Below are 20,832 nucleotides of genomic sequence, written 5' to 3'. Positions count from 1 at the left end.
TGCCTGATGTTTCACCAGTCAATCCCTATTGAATCGGCATACATTTCTTTCTTTGTATCCAATTGTGTACAGGAGCCTTATTTGCCTTTGAGATGTTATGTAGCATGCTTGGTCGTCTCTTTGAACCTTATGTTGTTCATGTTATCCCTCATCTACTGCTCTGCTTTGGGGATGGTAACCCGTATGTCAGGGAAGTAAGTATCACTCCTTGAACCCCATGTGAATGTCAAAGTTGAAATTTGTGGCTATTGTTCATATTGATATCATAACGACTGTACAGCCTGCTTTAATTTTTAGCAAAGTCAGCTTTTACTCTGAACTAAAGGCTTGCAATTGATCAAACATTTTATTTTAGTGTTATTAAAGTTATTTTGAACCTCAACTGAAATCATTCTATGTACAGTCCGACCTCTCTTATCCGGCCTCCCCTTATCCGGATCTCTCTATTATCAGGACGCACACTTGCCAAAATTTATTTATTAATTTTTTTTTTCAATTCAATCTAGTACTTGAGGAAATGAGATTGCAATCTAAACTCAATCCTATACGCAAACTCACTTTGATTGCATATATATTTTCCAATATAGTCTACCTAAAACAACATTATTTTTCATGAAAATATCTCACCCAAATCACCGAAAGAACATAGGCAGGATAATTTTCCAGGAAATCAGGGCGCAGTGCAAACATTTCATCACGTTCTCTGTTTGTTTCCCGGGGAAAACAACACATGTCTCGCTAGCTAACGCTAGGCCTCAATACGGACAGCGCCATCTATCATGTTTGAGCCTACAGTCAGTATAACAATGGCTGACATTGCGAAGCTGCGATAGCCGCCGCGATGACCGAATTGTAAAACTTAGTTTCATCGAGTCATTCATTCTCTTTCTTTCGAGGTATGCTCGATTTATACCTCAATCATTTGAGCAGGTAAATTATCCAACAGTTTTGGCCATCGTTCGATTTCATTTCCGTAAAAATACCGCCTATAATTTGCACTGACACTGCAGTGAATACTGTCTGTACGCCCACTACAATAGATAACGTGTAGCTACCGCCGTTGCGGGGATCAAGGCAGCAGCTGCGTGTATTTAATATTGGGTCTCCCAGATCCGGATAAATCCCTTATCCGGATTGGTGCTGGTCCCAACGTGTCCGCATAAGAGAGGTCGTACTGTATATTAATTTTGAGCAATTATGCGAAATACCATTTCTTCTCAAACTTAGTAGTAGATAAATTGTCAGGGCTGTGGTGGCCTTTGTCCATCCATCACTCAACTTGGCATTATTCTGCCTGCCAGACTTGATCATATGTTCCATTCAAGAATTGTCACATTGAGACTAGAGTAACTGGGCACCTTTTTGTAGGCTTCAATGATATTATGTATTCGATGTTGAATCATGATTTGTAGAATTTGACGTTAACTAGTAAATGAAACCATGATGAGAAGAGAAATGATTTGAGATGAATGGCCACGAGTTGAGATGGGAAGAATGTGAATTTATGACAAAAAGCATGGGATCTGGAAGTTGATGGCAAAAAAAGGAAGACCAAAGATTTTGTGGAATGATGCAGTGAAAAAAGTGAAGCAGTTTTGTGGAGGATGCTCAAGGCAGAACAAAGTGGAAGGAGAGAGTGCCATCATGGGGCGCCAGACAGTAACTCTTCCAAAAGGGAAATTGATGACCGATATAAAATAATGATGTTGAACTAAGACCAAGTGAAATTGCTCTGCTTTGATTGGACTTCACCATTCTTGGTTTCAGGCTACCGATGATACATCCAGAGCAGTGATGAGCAAACTGAGCGGGCATGGGGTTAAACTAGTCCTACCATCACTCCTTGCAGCATTAGAAGAAGATTCCTGGAGAACTAAAGCAGGTGAGTCAGAGCGTCTAGAAAGTCTCCTGATGATTTTAGGCTAACTCCTGGGTGATTTTGGGATAAATTCTTGATGATTCTAGGAAAACTCCTTGGCGATTCCTGGATGATTCTAATATGACTCCCTTGTGATTCTAGGATAACTCCCTTGTGATTATAGGATAACTCCCTGGTGATTGTAGGATAACTTTCTGGTGATTGTAGGATAACTTGTTCTAGGAATACTTAAGGTAATTTTAGGATAAATCCCAATCGATTCTATTATTTTTTTTGTAGGATCCGTTGAGCTCCTTGGTAACATGGCATTCTGTGCTCCGAAGCAACTCTCATCGTGTCTACCAAGCATTGTCCCCAAGCTTACTGAGGTCTTGACAGACTCACATGCTAAGGTCCAGAAGACTGGCGCCCAGGCTCTCAAACAGATAGGCAGCGTCATTCGCAATCCTGAGATTCAGGGTAAGTTGTCATTTTAAAGTGATCCAATTACTTTGTGAAATGCATGACCATTAATGCATTTTGTTATGAATGAGATGATTCACATTAGAGCATTAAGTGATCACCAGTTGTCATGTAGCATTTACTATTGTCTGTTTGTAACACAGCCATTGTACCAAACCTTCTTGAGGCACTGTCCGACCCATCCCGTCAAACAGCCAGCAGTCTCAAGACTCTCCTGGACACCAAGTTTGTTCACTTCATCGATGCACCCTCGCTTGCTCTCATCATGCCAGTAGTTCAAAGGTCATTCCAGGACAGGTCAACAGAGACCAAGAAGATGGCATGCCAGATCATTGGGAATATGTACTCCCTGACTGACCAAAAGGTGGGTTATTATCAAGTTATTTCTCATTAGTACCTCTTAGCATGAGATATGTTACGTATTTAGGTGTGGTTGTGGTGGACAGTGTCTATATGATATTGATAGGACTAATTACCCTCAGTAAGACCATATTACACTTGCTTGGGTAGTGTGATCTCGGCTTGGTCAGTGTTTCTGATGAACCCCTGACATATGTCCAATTCATACAATGATTATTTCAAATCAAGCACTCTGACAAGTAAAGGTGGGATATGGCAAGATGTTCTTATAAATTGGTATAGTTGTCTGAAGGGAGAAGTAAGAAGAGGAAAACGCAAATTATATCCCATCCGGTTTTGTATTTGGAGTAGCTTGCAAAAGATGTATGTATATTGCTGCTAAAATGCCTTATTGAGATATTGTTAAAATATTTGGATCTCTACCTACTGGGAAGCACTTGAATTTAAAAGTAAAGTTGTTACCCTGTTAACACCCATCATAATTCTGCATTAGGTCATGTATAATAACACATTACTTGAAGCTCACTTGTTTAAGAAAGACCATCTCTACAATGATATTGCTCATATTTTTTACTTTGCAGGACCTTGCTCCATACCTTCCCTCAGTGATGCCCGGGTTGAAGTCTTCTCTGCTAGATCCAGTACCCGAAGTGAGGAGGGTTTCGGCCAGAGCCCTGGGGGCCATGGTCAAAGGGATGGGTGAAAGTAGCTTTGATGATCTGCTGCCTTGGTTGATGGAGAAGCTCACCTCGGAGCAGAACTCTGTGGATCGATCGGGGGCAGCACAGGGTAAGAACTGAAGGAAGGGAAAATATTGGTTGGGAGGAGCAAGAGGGACTTTGAGGTGGAGCGGGGAGAAGTAATAATTGGGAAGGAGAAAGCAAGAACTAGGGGCCCTCGGCAGAAACATGGTAAAATGCAACTGAAAATATCAGATGCCAGTTCTGATTGGTAAAAATACAGTTTTTGACAATAATTTGATGAGTTGCATTTGAATGATACTTTTTTTTTTCCTGCAACAAAAATGAAGTAAGTGGAAGGTGGATGGGACAGAGAAGAGAAGAGGAGGGACAGATAGAGTACCTGGTTGTCTATAGCTATGCAGTTTACAAAATGCTTCTAAGTCAAAGCTGTATACATGAATATGACAAGCCAGTTTCCCCTTTTTTACAATCCAATTTTAGGTCTTAGTGAAGTAATAGCAGGAATGGGCCTCCAGAAACTAGAGAAGTTCATGCCTGACCTTGTCAAGACTGCAGAAGCTCCTGACATAGCATCACACATCAGGGATGGTTACATCATGATGTTCATCTATCTTCCAGGAACGTTCGGAGACAAGTTTGCTCCCTTCGTTGGACCCATCATCTCACCCCTTCTCATGGTGAGTGTGAAGTCTTGGTCATTACACAAAGTTGTGTGATATACTACACTTTACTTACCAATATCATTTGATCAAATTGCTATTTTTTGCCCTGACTGAAATAGCAACCAGTAAATACTCCTTGACCGAAAGCTTACTGAAACAGTACATTTGATATGCTATAATAGCAGTTTTATACAATGTTTATGATTGTGTGAGTGCCATTTGATGTGAGTGTTTATTTTCAAACGAGTCCTCAGAGTTTTCTTACAATTATGATATGCAACCGTTTTCTCCATTTGATAATATTGAGATTGGAAGGTACGTGTAGGATTTATTCCATTCCATTGTCCATTCAGTGCATCCTCCTTCCTTAACCCAACCCTCCTACTCTCCTCCTCCATTTGCTTTTTCCAAGTCTTCTTTGAACATCCCCTATTTGAACCACCTATGAAATATTGTTTTAGAGATTTAATGTTGATGGAATTACTTTTTTCTCCTCCACGATACAGGCCTTGGCTGATGAAAGCGAGTATGTCCGAGAAACTGCCCTCCGTGCCGGTCAGCGCATCATCCACCTCTACGCCGAGACGGCCGTCAACGTCTTCCTCCCAGAGCTGGAGAAAGGTCTGTTTGATGATAACTGGAGGATAAGATACAGTTCCGTCCAGCTTCTTGGTGATCTGCTCTACCGCATCTCCGGCGTCACTGGCAAGATGACGACTGTTGGTGATGAAGATGATAACTTTGGCACGGAACATTCCACGAAGGTGAGCATCCATGCTTCCCAAAATTTACATTATAATGATCTTGATCTAGAAGTAACATACAAGAAGTAAATTATAATACTAATACATTTTGAACTAGTGGAAGATAGAGTAGTACTTCCGGATTTGAAAGTGTGACTGCATTGTCTGGTTCTTTTCTTCTATCAGGCTATCATCAACATCCTTGGAGCGGAGAGGAGGAATCGTGTCCTGGCTGGTCTCTACATGGGACGATCGGACACCGCCCTCATGGTCCGCCAAGCAGCTCTTCATGTCTGGAAGGTGGTGGTTGTCAACACTCCAAGAACCCTCAAAGACATCCTTTCGACCCTCTTCACCCTTCTTCTAGGATGTCTGGCCAGCACCAGCTATGACAAGAGACAGGTCAGTAATGTTCTTCTGGTCCTTACTGTACAACTCCCGCAGATATAAATCTCATGGGCAAAATCCTTTAGCGCTTTGAGGAGAACTCCTTGAAGGGCAAGTCTCCCAGTAGTGAACCTCGCCGAAATGACAACACCTTGACAACTGGAGATGTCCCTGGGGTCCGAGACCCTCTTTTTGTGTAGTCATCGTATTGTCCTCTCAGGGTATTGATAAACATGCTTTCGTGAAATTTGTTGATTGAAATTTAAATGTCAAATTATACATTCAATTCTCAAAACAAATGAAGAATTCCCTATTTTTACATTGAAATGACATTTTGCGACAGTTTTGTGCATTTGACTAAGCCTAATATTCAGATGTGATATATCTTCTTTGACAGGTTGCTGCACGAACATTGGGTGATCTCGTCCGCAAGCTAGGTGACCGTGTCTTGCCGGAGATGATCCCAGTCTTAGAGAAGGGCCTGGACTCGGCGCAGAGTGACCAGAGACAAGGTGTCTGTATCGGTTTGAGTGAAATCATCAGCTCTACAAGCAGAGAACAGGTTTGTCAGTTGCTTCATCTTAGAGGGGGTGTTGCAAGAAACTTTTGTGCAATAAATTGTAAATCTGTAATTTATAGATCAATTTGAACTAAAGCACATCAGGGTCTCAGAGCAAAAAGGTTTGCTGTGGATTGCCGAAATGAAAAAAAACAATCTGATTGGGTCCTGGACAGTGTTTTAAATGAAATATACATACAACAATGATCTTGATTGGCAATTGATTGCAATTAATTGTGTGACAGAACCCAATTTAGACATGCTTTAGTAAGAAAATCAGGGAGTAGCGTAATAAGTAAATGTCTTTCTTGCTTCTGACTCACATCCACTTTATCTCTTTATATGTTATTGTGTAGTTCTGTGTTATTCAAAATATCTTTAAATTGATTATATATGTACCGGTATTTAATGTATAATAATGGTGTTTTTATTTGTTGTGTGTTTAAGAGATGTGAAACGAATAAATTTGAATCTTTTTTAACAAAATCTTTTCCTTCACTTTTCTAATAGGTTCTGACGTATGTTGAGAGTCTGGTAACCACAGTGAAGAGAGCGTTGTGTGATCCGTTGCTTCAAGTCAGAGAGGCTGCTGCAAGGACATTTGACAGTCTTCATAGTTCTATTGGTAAAAAAAATATATTGTTCAGTATATTATATGATCTGGAAAAAAATCTTACAACTTCATTCCAAAAGAATGATGCATTTTCAGTGGAGACTTTTTATAGCCTTCATAGTTTTATTGGTAACAAAAGATATATTGTTCATAATGTATGAATTGGAATACATCTTATGAAATTTCACTGCTAAATTAAGAAGCATTTCGCAGGCAAAGTTATATGGTTGTGAATATATTTGACGAGCTAACAACAGGGTCGAAAATACTTTTGAAAAGGGTAGAGTGTGTCCCCTGCCGGAAACTTCCACCATCTCAAAAAGTTGTTATAATGTTTCAGAATAACAATATTTAACCTTATATTAGGCATTTTTTCCAAGAGTCTGTGCTACGTCTTTACCAGGATCTCACTCAGCATCTTTCACTGCAGCTTTTACTACATTCCCTATAATGAAATGGGGAGATAAGTGAGGAAAATACGCTGAGCAGGATTACTGCAGAGAATTTTGTATAGGTGATGAAAATGAAAAATGACGAAAATCCATAATTTATTGTTCGAAATAGACATGAAATGAAATACTCCGAAAATTTGCTTTGCCCAATTGATCGTGGGCCCGGCAGTCGCTGTGCAGCGCCAGATCGACGAGGTTCTATCCCTTTAATCTTTAAACGCCAAACAGGGTAACAGCCACTCCCATCTTTTAACGTCTTTTGGTCTGATGCGGCCAGGGTTTGAACTCCCGATTGTGAGACGGACGCTCTACCAACTGAGCCAACACACCAGTCCTCACAGTGCGTGCATAAAAACCAAATTGGGTACTTTGCTGCATATCATCTTTTGTATTACACTGAACTCACACAACCACATTATTTTCACACCCACTAAACACAAAAGAATCATACCTGTTATTTTCTCATCAGAAAATCTACCCAGATTATAAAATACCAGATGTATTTGTCAATGTGAAAGCAAATTACTTTTAGTATCCCTGAAAGAATATACCTGCAAATAAGTTAGTACTTTTAAAAATGATGAACAAGTTTGCAGGGATTTTCCAAGGTCGCAGGTATTGCAGTCTGAAAGCAAATTCTGAAAACTTTTATCCCATCCCAGTGAGTATATTGGGAGCAAGGCACGTCATAGTGTACTTGGGGGTGGTAGGGAGCTGAGTTAGTGAACTGTAGGCTTGTCTGCTACTCAGAACTCACTGCACATGCTCGTAGCTTCAAGACTCAACCAAAAATTTCAGATTGAGGTGGGCATTGCATTATTAAAATAATTTTCATGTATTTTGATGCCTGAACCAATTGGCCTGAAAGCACCTATTGATCGCTTTAACTTTAAGGAGTAAGATTATCCAGTTGTTATTTTTTTAAATTTGACATGTTTGCTTACCATTGAATACTTTCTTTCGTAGGTCACAAGGCTCTGGAAGAGATATTGCCAGAGCTTCTCTCAAAACTGACCGATGAGGAGAAAAGGGAATTTGCTCTGGATGGCCTCAAGCAGGTTATGGCAGTCAAGAATAGAGTTGTCCTACCATTCCTTATACCAAAAGTAAGTTAAAGGTGTCTGTTAAAAGTTTGTTTGGTTGGTTATTGATTTATTTAAATTGGACAGCTAAGGTTCTTCTTAGAATTCAGAGCTACTTTGGTCTTTTTCTGTGTGCAGTAATCCAGCTCTGTCTTTTATTCTGATTTCCCTATTTATGGCTATGGTGCAATAGGAAGATAACTGAAAAAAAGCAGAAGATGCAAGTTCTGCTTGAGGACAACAAAAATGTGCCTTTTATAAGGTACCTAATATACATTTCTAACTGATGGAAATCTTGTATTGACTTGCTCAATTGCATTCATTGAAAAAAAAGGATTGTTCTGAGAAAGAGAGAAAAAAAAAATTATGTAGCAGTCAAGAAGTAGTCCTGGTGGGTGTTTCATAAAGCTGTTCGTAAGATACAAATGACTATACGCACAACTGGTGATCCTTTCTTGTGCTATGTGATATCCCTATGTAATTGAGTTATAACCTAAGAACATGCTCCAGTCTTGCGTAAAGTCGTTCGTAACTTTACAAACAGCTTTATGAAACACCCACCAGGTGGGGGTTTCATAAAGCTGTTTGTAAAGTTACGAACAACTTTATGAACGACTGGAACATGATCTTATACATGAGTCAGCTACATAGGGATATATCATATAGCACAAGAAAGGGTCACCAGTCGTGCGTTAAGTCATTCTTAACTTACGAACAGCTTTATGAAACGGGCCCCTGCTCTGATAACCTGTTAAAGAGGTATCAGAAACAGTGTTCTTACATCTAAAAGTGAAGAGGTGTGGTGTGTGTTCTTGTAAAAAAAATATATATAATATATTTTTTTAATTGATCCATGGCAGTTGATCCAGCCTCCAGTCAACACCGGTGTCCTGGCCATCCTATCCGAGGTGGCAGGAGACTCACTTACCAAGCACTTAGCCAAGATCCTCAACGCTCTTATGTCGGCTGTGGAGGATTGCATAGGAACAGACAGAGAACAAGAGGTATAAGAGATGTAATTGGAGCATTGCACTCTGAATATAAAGCTAAGTGTTTAAGTTCAATCCGATTTCTGGCTTGCACCCATCAAATAAGACTCTATACTTTATCTGAAAGATAAGTCAGAAAATATCTTGGAACCAACTTTGTGATTATAACTTTGCCAACAATGATACCTACCATTAAATGTATGGTTTGGATTGGGTATTGAGCTCCATTTATTGCAGAAATTATATTAGTAGTAAGGTTTTATGTAGCAGGGTATTGGAATATAGTCATTTTGAGATTTTGACTCAGTTCTATGCCAACACCAAACACAGTACTTGAAATCCCCCAACATCTAGTTATCCCATTGCCTTCCGGAACAGGGTGGCCACTCAACAAACCCTACAGGTATTACAGTCTTGAAAATCGAGTGTACGATTAATTGCTAACCTTTGTTTATTTAATGGGATCCTGTTTATAGTATTGTGTATTTCGATTCATTGATGCATTTGTATTTATCCAGGCTCTGAAGCACTGCCAGACCGTGGTCCTCTCGGTGCAGGACCATCAAGGTCAACAGACCATCATAGATGAACTCCTCCAGAAGCTCAAGGGAGACAACGCAGGACTGCGGCTGGCTTCGTCCACCCTGCTTCAGGTCTACTGCAGCAAGACCAGCTGCAGCTACGCAGATTATGTACCTCAACTACAGAGGGCGCTCATCCAGTCGTTCAACGATCCTGAAACCAGGGTGTTGGAGATGAGCTGGGAGGCCCTCAATGCTGTAACAAAGGTAAGTAATGAAATATTTACTTTTGAGGAACTCTCACTTCCTAGTTAAGACATTGACATAATTCTAGGTATACATAGTTGTACTGGTATACAATTCAATAGGACCTGTGAAACAGAAGCTGGAGCTACAACCGGGGTAATATATAGTGTTTCTTTTAATAGGCAGCTAAATAAACAATGCTTAATAAATGCTATATGTTATTATTACTACATTATTTTAACTGCATTCTTAATTTTTTTAGAGCTTGAGTGCAGCAGAGCAGATGGGTCATATTGGATCTGTACGTCTTGCTGTGCGGTATGCTGCAGAGGATTGCAAACATGATGAACTACCTGGCTTCTGCCTTCCAAAGAAGGTAAGTATAATTCACTACTTAAATAAAACGACAATTTCATTAAAAAATTATTGTGCTGAATACCCCCCCCCCTCCCTACCTCCCCCCCCAAAAAAAAAGTACAGGTAAATAGACAAAAGACTTCTGTTTAATTGCATGATGCATCAAAATCTGATGACAAATCGTTTTGTGCAATATCATGCTGTATTGCATAGTCTAATTAATTATTATCATTTAAGATAAGAATAGTTTTATTGGATTTTTTTTTTTGATAGGATACCAGAAAAACTCCACCTATTAGGACCAGTGCTTTACTCATCTTTGATTTGTACAGTTTGTACTCGTGGAATATTTGTAGTATCCTATTCTGAGCCATCCAATATAATACAAGTACCAATCATACATACATGACTTTATTTACAGGGTATCACACCGGTCCTTCCATACTTCCGAGAAGGCATCCTGTCAGGGTCACCGGAGGTCAAGGAGCAAGCAGCCCTGGGGTTAGGTGAGGTCATTCAACGGACCAGCATCACTGCCCTCAAACCTCAGGTAGTAGCCATCACTGGACCTCTGATCCGTGTCCTGGGTGACCGCTTCGCTTGGAACGTCAAGGTGGCCATTCTACAGACCTTAGGGCTGCTCATCGCTAAAGTGAGTACAAAGAGATTCTTGGAGGGAGGGGGTATATGTACAATCACCTGTTCAATCAAATTTAGGAGAACTTCCTCTGGCTTCAAAACTCTCACCAGTTTGAACTAAATAAACTCTCATATATACGAGTGCGCTGCAAGACTTTTACATTTTGCTCATGCATATAGAAACGAGTAAGTAGTACTCAAGTTTAGCCTTAAATTAAATAGCCAACTACTGTGTGTGATATGAAACAACATGTAGCTGCAACAGGGATTGTATTTTGAGTGTGTTATTAATACATGTTTATGATTTATTGGCTATCAGTAATTTGAAACTAACAAGTTTTCAGAATACTAGCCTATGTGTTTTTTTTTCTGTTAGCAATATCAATATTAGGGCCAAGAAACAAACATACAAAATGTGATTAGTCTAAACTGCTCTTTGTTCTATTCAACCAGTCAAAGGACATTAGTTAAGTCTTGTTGATATGGAGAAAATAATGATAAAATTCATGCTCTTTCAGGATATCTGCGACTAAAAACTGAACATTTCATATCTCTGCTGGGGACAATCGCAACACATGAAATGAAATTTGGATGCTGTTTCTTATTATTTTATTGAAGCATTAAATACTTATTTTCAAGTGCAATTTTTTAGTTGCTTCTTTTTTACAACATATCAAAGACACGGGTGACTCATGGGACCTTACCACTCAGGGACCCCCGTCATAAAACGTGGTATAACAAATATGAAATAACAGTATAAAGCTACTCAAATCCTTCAATCTAATTGACTGATTGTAAGTATGCTATAGAAATTTTGCATTTGTTACTATAAAAGGTCTTTATGAAATTGGTACCAAATTTGTTGAAGTTTAATAAATGTTCATCTTGATTGCATCTTGATTACAGGTTGGTGTGCTACTGAAAGCTTTCCTGCCACAGCTTCAAACCACGTTCATCAGAGGCTTGACCGATGCTAACAGGGCGGTCAGGTTAGAAGCAGCTGCAGCCCTCGGGAAGCTGGTGGTCATTCATGCCAAGGTGGACCCTCTCTTCACAGAGCTCCATAATGGCATCAAGAACACTGACAATGATACAGGTGTTAGGTAAAGTGTTCAACTCACTTGTTAACTCATGTTTTAAAACACTTAAATTGATACTGGTGTTAGGTGAAGTGTTCAACTTATTTTTTAATTTTTTTAGTACACTGACAATGATAAAGGTTTTAGATAAAGTGTTCAACTCACTTGTTATCTCTTGTTTGTAACACTGAAGGTGATGAAGGTGTTTATTAGTCAAATATTTCATAGCTAAACTCTAAGGTGCTTCAGAACACTGAAAATGATACATTAAATCTATCAGCTTTCCAAAATCAGGAAGGAAGATTTCAATGTCTTTTATTTTCATTCATTTATTTATGCACGAAGCCTACCTCAGCCAACAGACTGTTCTTCCGCATGGCCGCGTGTCTACAGATTCCTGAGGTTTGATTGTGTTGAAGTTTCATGTAGTCCTATGAATATGTAATTATGTTTCCTATCACCTTGTTCTCTATCTTTATACAGGGAGACAATGCTCCAAGCTTTGAGAATGGCAATAACGGGTGCTGGGACCAAGATTGGTGATGCTAACAAGAAAGCTCTCCTAACAACTCTAATCAGTAACCTTTCATCAACAGAGGTTAGCATTTCGTTGGAGAAAAGTTCCAATTATAGAGAAAAATATTATTTAAAAAAGCAAATTTATGATTTTTAGAATGTTCACAAAGATTGGATAGATGTTATAGAATTCAGCGGACAATTATTGTGAATGTAGAGGTGATAACAACCGTTTCAATTCCTTGTTTTTATTATTTTTTTTTTGTAATTCTTTTTCTCATTCTGGTAATGTAGTTATTCATAAAAAAAATGTTGTTTTCCCAAAAGTGTATTCATACATCTTCTAAAGAAAAATTTATTTTCAGTCCTCAAAATACTTCAATGATGTATTTAAAATTATGAAAGCAAGATCATTACTTGCATTCCTAAAAAACATGAAAAGAACTTGAAATTACCCAATGCTAGTGCAAGACTTTACCTTTACTTGTTTCTATTCTTTGTGTGATCTTACAGAATAACATTAGGATATCTTCAGCAGGGTGTCTAGGGGCATTGTGTAAATTCTTTAGTGATGAAGATCTGGAAGACATCCTCAACAGTAGACTACTCGGTAAGTTTGTAGAAATATCCCATTCATAATCATAACCTCATTTCTGAATATGCTCATGGCAGAAATCTGTACTTGTTTTATATCAAGCAATGATCTGTGATCAAGTGATATAACTTAACGCTTTTTATGAGCACCATCTTTGTGAGATATTCTTTCACAGGTCTGGGGCTCGTTGCAGAAAGAGTTGCGATTAAACGCAACTCAAAAAATCTTGCGCAACTTGATTTTCAGCCAATAAAGCATCTGTATTTGCGCTTGCTTCACTTGCGCTTGATATTTTGACTTCTGTTTAAACGCAACTCTTTCTGCAACAGGCCCCTGATCTGTGAATTCACTTAAGAAAAAGAGTTTAAAATGTTTTTGTTTTTTGTTATTCACATCAACATCTTGCCCTTGATAAACTGTCTTCATTAGTTACAAGTGATCACATAATGTATGTATTTTCTTCTTCTTTGACAGTTCTTTTCTCATTTATTTTTCTTTCTGCACCTCTGAAAAGTTTACTTCATTAATGGTTCATTACAAAGCTGTATTTCTCATAATAAAGCATGACTATATGCACATTTTTTTTCTGAATGGGCAACAACAATGAAATTTTCCAAAAATTTGTAATTGAGGACGCAAAGCAATTTAGCTTTTACACAAAGGCATTTTGGCATTGCGAAGTTGAAAAATAATGCTCCGGTAGACAATTAAAAAAAAATTTGGTCTGATCAAGGACCAAAAATATTGGTCTAATGAAGGAAGTTTTAAAAATTAATAAGGGCAAATGCCACCCCCTCCCCTCTTCTCTGTACAGCCATGATGGGATAAGCATATAACATTCTGAGCTAACATCTATACATGTATGTCTTTTCAAGTAACTCTTAATTTTACCAAGTGTTTATGCACCAATAAAGAGTGTGCCTCGTTGTTTTCTTTAATAGTAAATGAACCGAATCAGAACTGGATGCTGCATCATAGTTGCGCCCTCACTCTGTCAGTCATGCTCAGAGACTCACCAGAGAGAGTAACGGGTGATGGTAGATCGGCAAAGGTTCTTGAGGTCATGATCAAGAATTCATTGAATGACAGGGTAAGATTCCAATTTTTAGACCAGGAAAAAAATTGTATTGTGAATACTGAATTTTGGATTAGTGATTTCTACAGTGGTTCATACATGTATATAGGTTTTAGAGTCTGTATGTGTGAACTTTGTGTAAGAGTTTCATTCGGCTTGGGAAAATGGCTGATGTGTCATCAAGCTTTTTGTCAGTTATTCATGATTCAGTATGATTGATGGCCCATTCTTGTGCTAAATGAGATGCCCCAAATTTTCTGTTGTTATACATTATATGGAAGGGTATTTTTTTAATGTGATAAAATTGTGAAAAATGTTTATTTTGTGATTCTGATACCTGTTAACAATAAGAATGTAAATCTACAAAGATTTGATCTCAACTTCAGTTAATAGGAATCAAAGTTATTAATAATCTGATTTACACCCAAGAAAGGGTCAACAACCATGCGTCACCAACCATATGTTAGAAGTTGTGCATAACCTACACAGAGCATTTTGAAACACCCATCTGTATATGTACATGTATATCACAGGCATCAGTTTGTGGCAAGGCTAGGGCCAGCAAGGGAAAATGTGGGTAAAATCGCATCGCTTTCACTTTCTCCCGCAGATACCTGTGTGTGTGGCTGGTGTTCGAGGTATGGGCTTCTATCTAAAACACTGCGTTGCAACTGGTGGACAGGTCCCGCAGTCCCTCATCTCTGCTATGGTCAAGGTAAGTCTAGGTTGAGCTTACGAGCTCTGGGCTGGGTGGGGGTGTTTGGGAAGTCATACAAGAAACTATGCATCATTAGATTTCTTTAACTAAGCTGAAGTCATTCAGCCTCTTATCATCAAGGCCATTTTTGCCAGCACTTGATATATGTAATTACATGTCTTGGATAAAATGAATAAGCAGACAAACTGATGTAGATGTAATAAATTAAGAAAACAAAGTTTGGCTAATGGTTGAATAAACTGAGTTGGTAAAGACCGAACAAGAGTGTACTAAATATCATTTATCTGATCTACGTACAAATATCTTCTGTGCACAATCAATAAAATCAATTAAATTACCTTGTGAGCCTTTCGCCTACTACATTGCTTTAGGCTCCTTCAGACTGCTCTAATTGACTGGTAGATGAGGTTGCAGTACCAGTAGATTAACAGTCCAAGATCCAGCAACTGCTACTACTGGTAAATTCAAATTTCCTCAGACTGTCAATTTGCTAGGGCTACAAACTTTTCTTCAGTTGATCTCTACAGTTGTGTGGTAGATGAAATTCTAACAAGGTTATAACCTGATTTTATTGATTATTCAAAGGAGAATTCATTTAAATTTGAAGATTAAACTTTACATTCACTTGTTTAACAGTTTTTCAAACTAACGTGGGATTGCATAATTAGAAATTCTATCTCTAATATCAAACCAAATAAATCAACTCTTGCAAGGAACTCATGCCTCACTCTCTCCTGTATTCGTACAGTGTTTCAACCACTCATCCAACGACGTCAAAATGGCCATCGCTCAGATGATCTGCCATGTTGCCTTGACAACAGAATCACCTCTGGACATGTCAATTGTACGAGGGATACTGGTAGTCTTGGTCAGCAATACGAAAGACAAGAACACGGCTGTACAGGCCGACAGCGAATGGGCGTTGGTTGCGCTTCTCAGGCTAAAACATGGAGATGAATTTTTACAGGTGAGAAAAAAAAAGAAAGGACCCTTTCTTCTTTGCTCAAATCTAATCTCCAACTTACTGTAATAAATGCACATTATGTTAATCACAGAGTGGTCAGTCAGTTAATTATTATATTCCACTTGAATGCCATTGATGAACAATTCCATCAAGTACGTACGTCCTGCCGCCTGTGTATGTGGGACTTGCCTGAAATGAATTGTCTGTGTTTTCTAGTTCATGTGAAAAGTTGAAATGTTCTCGCATTATGGCTTGAGCCTTCCCAAGATTAAAATAAAAATGTATGAAAAAAAAAAGGATTCAGACATACAAATAAGTTGCTTATTTTCTTGCAATTGCCATGTTTTCATCGACAGAGGGGCACTTTTTGAAAGTTTTCGGCACAAACTTAATGGCCAGTGCTGATAATTTCAGTGAAATCCTTGGTTTTGATTGGCTAAGAAACACTGGCCTCTGACTGTTTCTATAGAAACTGTCGAAGGAAGATAACTTGATGACTTTTATTAAATGGTCCCCTGATTTGGATTTTATATGGCATCCCTGGAAAATATATGTTACAGTATTCTAAGAATTGTTGATATATAAAGCAAAATAACATCCCAGAATGACTATTTAGGAATTCCTAAAAGTACTTAATAAATAATTCTAACAAGCTTCTGCAGTGTGTTGATATTCAATTATGAACGATTCACTATTACAGGATAAGAAGAAAAAGATAATGTCCACATGTCAAACTTATATTTGTCTGTATTTCTTTTCTTTATGTAACAGGAAGTGATGAAAACCCTTGACTCGGTCCCAGCTTCCAACCTCAATGATTGCCTCAAGAGATTACGGAAAGTTGCGGCACAGAACTTCCCAAAAATAGATATCGATGAAACTGTCTTGCGCTGATATTTTCCAAGATGGTAGTCTTACATTTTATCAGGACGCTATCTAAGTTTCTTTTTTAATTCTTCATTTCAAAGGACTGAATTGACAGTGGAGCACTGCTGTTCATGGCCAATATCACTATGATAGCCTTGTGATGATAGTTTCATGACTGGTGAACATGTACTAGATAGACTGTGCTATACTTTCATATATTTCCCGTCCAGCTGCTATTCATCACTCAGAAATGGAATAGACTCAATGAGAAATATACGACAGCATAGCTTGTTACGGGATAATAACACACCCACTTCAGAGCATTCAGATTGTTCCGATGCTGTTCCGAAGTAATGTTTGAAAGTTGTTTTTCATCTGGACATTGCCCACAAAGAGAAGGCTCGGTAGAGTGCCCCCAATCATTGTAAAATTTGACTTTTGTGCTGTAAAAGGGAAAATTACACCAAATTGTGTTCAGGGGCCATTGCATCAATCGATCCTGGCATGATTGATAAAAAGAGCATATGCCGATAAAATTCATTTGAATTAAAATTTGAAAACTACAGACTTGAAATGAGGTGACTGTTTTTTACAAACCGGTCTGAAGAATTTTCTGAATGTTTACAAGTCACTGATATACATCATCAGCATTTAAAGATTGTGTATTACAACATATCACAGGGTCTGATTATGAACAGCCCAGCTTCTGGGAAATTGATGATATTTGGACAAAGGTTTTCTTCTTCTTACCATTTGTATCAATTTATCTTGTTCACCAGCTTTGTCTCATAAAAATACATCAAGAGTTGTATGGTGCAATTGTCAATGAGAATATTTGTGTTATATTTTTATGTGTTTCGTTTCAACCAGGATCAATCATGGGTTGTCATGTTTAGCACAATATTTTTGGGAAATATTCTTCATTTTCATGTACAAATATCAAAATTTTATGGGAAATGTTTCAAAATAGAATTGAAATATTGCATAAGTTGGACACATCTGAAAGTAATGAATAATGTGCTCGAAATTAATTTAGTCTTTTGTCTTTTAATCATGATGTTTCTTGTTTTTGCCCTCAAAGCATTAACATTGTTGGTTAATGAAAATAATCTTATTCTTCGTGCATGTTAATGAGATCTATTTGCAAAGTATTTTGAGACACCAACATTTGTGTAAAAGCAAATGTGATTTCAAATATGTTCCACTGACTCTGTTTTGTTTCAAGTTGGATAAAATGTGATGACAGGAAATCAATGATATACATTTAGATCTGTATTTGATTTGGGCTTAGAACATAAACAAAAATATAGCCTTTTACATATTTGATGTAAATTTCCGTTGCTGAAAACAAGAGACCCTTTGAAAGACAACATTGGTCAATTTAATAGGACACATTTTACAAGAAACAGTTTGGATGGAAGACATTGGTCTACAGCCTTTATCTAGGTATTTATTGATACCTGTAGATTATTTTGGGGTGTTAAAGCTCCGATATGTGGTAATTGTTGTGGATTACAATTTAATGGAATAGTACCTTAGGGGTTCCCCCCCCCCCCCATGACATCCATTTATCTAGTAGCTCTGACAAAGTCACTGGCTAGTCACATGTGCATTTTACATGAATATTTCAGAGATAAAGAGTATTAAAATATTGCACAGCTTAAAAGTTTTACTTTCGCACACAAAATAAACTTTATAAAGTATATTGACACGTGAGGAAATACATGAATATTGTATGGCAACTGCACATAATTACTATGTTACAAGATTATCTAACCATGTTTAATGTATACATTGCCTGCGTTTATTATAAGTGGAATTTTCTCAGAGTATATATGTATTTTAATGTGAGAAGGCTTCTTCCCATTTTCGTTTGTATCTCATTGGCTCACTGATGTCATGTGATTAAAATCACAGTGGATATTACACTTCAAGATGTTTTTGTATGAACTTTGCTAGCCACTGCCTATACTGTTTAAGGGGAATCCAACCTTGTGTGAAAGACAGGATAAGGAGATAGCAGAATGTTGAAAGTTCCAAACAGATAAGACAAGTAATTAAGAAAGTTATTGCTATGCACATAATGAGATTACTAAGACTTGGATTGGAATCCTCTTTATTCAATAGATAAAGTCCATAGAAGTATTACTATTTGCGATAGTTGGTCTTTAAGGGTGGTGGTGGTTCCCCGAACTGAAAAAAAATCACAAGAGATGTTTTTCAAAAGAATTTAAATAAAATGTACTACGTAGCCTTTCATCCCCCTCTACCCCCCTGCCCTGAATTATAAAAAATGACTGGGAAAGTCAATTGAACTATGAAATACGAGCCTTTTATCAACTACTTGTGAAAGAATTTAAAAAAGAACATGGGACACATGCATGTGTATATATATATTCATTGTATTGTTAAAAAAACACGCATTTCTTCCATATGCTCTTTATTTTTCTTCTTTTACATCCTCATTTGATTTTTCTCACTTACGAACTCAAAGGGAGGGGGGATGTTAAGGGGCATATTTTCATTAGCGAGCATGTTCCATAAGTTCTGGGACACGGGAACTACTATGAGCTAAACAAAGCGTGAAATAGAATGAGTTTATTTCAGTTTTCAACAAGATACAATATAAATTGTATTTGTGTATATGTTTCTTGAATGTGCATGGATCTTGGAATTTTAACTGAGACTGATAAACAGAGCGAAAGGAAGAGGGGAGTATATATAACCGAAAGAGAGAAATTGAGAGAGGGCAGATCTATACCAAACCAAGAAAATAAAAATTAATGCAGACACAGAGAAGACGGATCAATACAAAGTATGTGATTAAGGGGGGCAAGAGCAAGAGGAAATTTCTTTTGACTAATTATCTCGCTTAGAACATGTAGCTCGTAGCCAATATAGCGAAGGCTTCACTCTGACGATTAAAGAAATGTACATACCACATCCATACAAGATCTAATTTGATACTGCAGACAAAAGATAATTAAATCATGAAGTAAGTACCTCCCAGGGTCTGACGTCACAGACAATGAATTATCGACAATGTACAAACCCATGCCATTGAATACATTTTGGTTGTATAATGTCGTGCGCGTGCGATTTGGCTATAAATTATTCAAATACCAATTAGTCTAATAGCCGATGACCTATAATTTTCCTTTTCAAAAGATTTCTGCTGAACATACCTCCACGATCGGAATGACTAAGGTACTTTGAAAAAAATGTGTCTTTATAAAAATATGAAAGTTTTTTTTTTACATTTTCAGAATTCTTATTCGGGATTTGGATGAACAACGCATCTTTTAATCTGTCAGTAAATATGAATAAACTGCAATGTATGGAATCCAGCTTGTATAGTAGTCTATATTAATCGGTGTTATGCCTTGCAATCCTTCAGTTTGTTAAAGAATGCAAAAAAAAATGAATATGGGAGTAAACTAGTTTAGGTCCATATATCACTTTCGCTAGCTGTTGACCCCTCTTCAACCCCTCTCTTCTTAAAAGTGTAATACTCGGACCTTAATATTATTGATGATAATGATGACCAAAGCCAATTACAATCGGTAGATTCTTTCAGTTACTTTTTATGAACCTCCTTGTACATCATTTGTGTGAGGTGGTTCCGTCGACAGAGAGTATATTATTTCATATAAGGTACATCAAAACATAAGTTAAATTGACAATGCAAACCGCAAGGTAGTTCCATTTTAACCCTAGTTTAGTGTTACCATTTAAGATAAGGCCTCGGGTGCTTCTTATTAACCCCCCCCCCCCCCCCCCATTTGTTGATCTTTGCAAGGGCGCCATCGAACACCTTACGACTGGTCAGCAACCCGATGTTAGAATAAATCGCAGTAAAATTTGATGCGAATATTGAGACGTGGAACATCTTTATGCTTAAAGTTCCAAATCATCATACGAATATCTATGATGTTCAAATATATGTCTAGGTTTATGACTATGCTACCATCTTTATTAGAATAAAAAGCGAATTGAATATCTAGTCGTAATGACGTCATAGGAATTGTACTATTGGCTACGATTTGAAACCAATTTGGTCTTTACTCCAAAATAAAGGCTTAATTGCAATCATCAAAGATTGTTAGATTTAGTATTCGTACAGGTAATTAAAACCTTTAAAAATACGATTTATTAATATTTTCAGAAAATAAGCAAAATGCGATTTGTTCAAAAAATCGGAACGTGGACTAGTCGTAAGGTTTGCGGATGCCTTAATGAGACTGACAAGCATGAATCTTTGAACGTTACCAGGTTGTTTCCAAGGTTACATTATCTCAACTGCTCATCTCAGAACTCCATTCCGAACAATTCCTTCCAAACAATAAGCGAACACGAACCATTC

The 20,832-nt window shown here is 37.7% G+C and overlaps 1 protein-coding gene across 1 annotated transcript in view; it reads left to right on the top strand.

The window, feature by feature from the left end:
• LOC129254570 (stalled ribosome sensor GCN1-like) overlaps positions 1 to 18,397 on the top strand; it is a 44,373-nt gene extending 25,976 nt beyond the window's left edge. Inside the window, exons 29-50 of the mRNA XM_064113135.1 lie at positions 73 to 194; positions 1,768 to 1,882; positions 2,159 to 2,338; positions 2,485 to 2,705; positions 3,283 to 3,490; positions 3,886 to 4,082; positions 4,574 to 4,831; positions 4,997 to 5,212; positions 5,595 to 5,759; positions 6,267 to 6,381; positions 7,788 to 7,927; positions 8,764 to 8,907; positions 9,411 to 9,680; positions 9,922 to 10,035; positions 10,438 to 10,668; positions 11,562 to 11,758; positions 12,218 to 12,332; positions 12,764 to 12,860; positions 13,787 to 13,935; positions 14,531 to 14,635; positions 15,387 to 15,605; positions 16,374 to 18,397. Of these exons, the coding sequence (XP_063969205.1) occupies positions 73 to 194; positions 1,768 to 1,882; positions 2,159 to 2,338; positions 2,485 to 2,705; positions 3,283 to 3,490; positions 3,886 to 4,082; positions 4,574 to 4,831; positions 4,997 to 5,212; positions 5,595 to 5,759; positions 6,267 to 6,381; positions 7,788 to 7,927; positions 8,764 to 8,907; positions 9,411 to 9,680; positions 9,922 to 10,035; positions 10,438 to 10,668; positions 11,562 to 11,758; positions 12,218 to 12,332; positions 12,764 to 12,860; positions 13,787 to 13,935; positions 14,531 to 14,635; positions 15,387 to 15,605; positions 16,374 to 16,496 (3,701 nt within the window). The 3' untranslated portion in view covers positions 16,497 to 18,397. The remainder of the gene's footprint in view (positions 1 to 72; positions 195 to 1,767; positions 1,883 to 2,158; positions 2,339 to 2,484; positions 2,706 to 3,282; positions 3,491 to 3,885; positions 4,083 to 4,573; positions 4,832 to 4,996; positions 5,213 to 5,594; positions 5,760 to 6,266; positions 6,382 to 7,787; positions 7,928 to 8,763; positions 8,908 to 9,410; positions 9,681 to 9,921; positions 10,036 to 10,437; positions 10,669 to 11,561; positions 11,759 to 12,217; positions 12,333 to 12,763; positions 12,861 to 13,786; positions 13,936 to 14,530; positions 14,636 to 15,386; positions 15,606 to 16,373) is intronic.
• The last annotated feature ends 2,435 nt before the right edge of the window (positions 18,398 to 20,832 follow it).

Source organism: Lytechinus pictus, chromosome 2 (genome assembly GCF_037042905.1).
Source record: "Lytechinus pictus isolate F3 Inbred chromosome 2, Lp3.0, whole genome shotgun sequence".
Taxonomy (NCBI): Eukaryota; Metazoa; Echinodermata; class Echinoidea; order Temnopleuroida; family Toxopneustidae; genus Lytechinus; species Lytechinus pictus.
The sequence above is the reverse complement of the archived record's forward strand: the minus strand, read 5'-3'. Positions and strand labels throughout refer to the sequence as shown.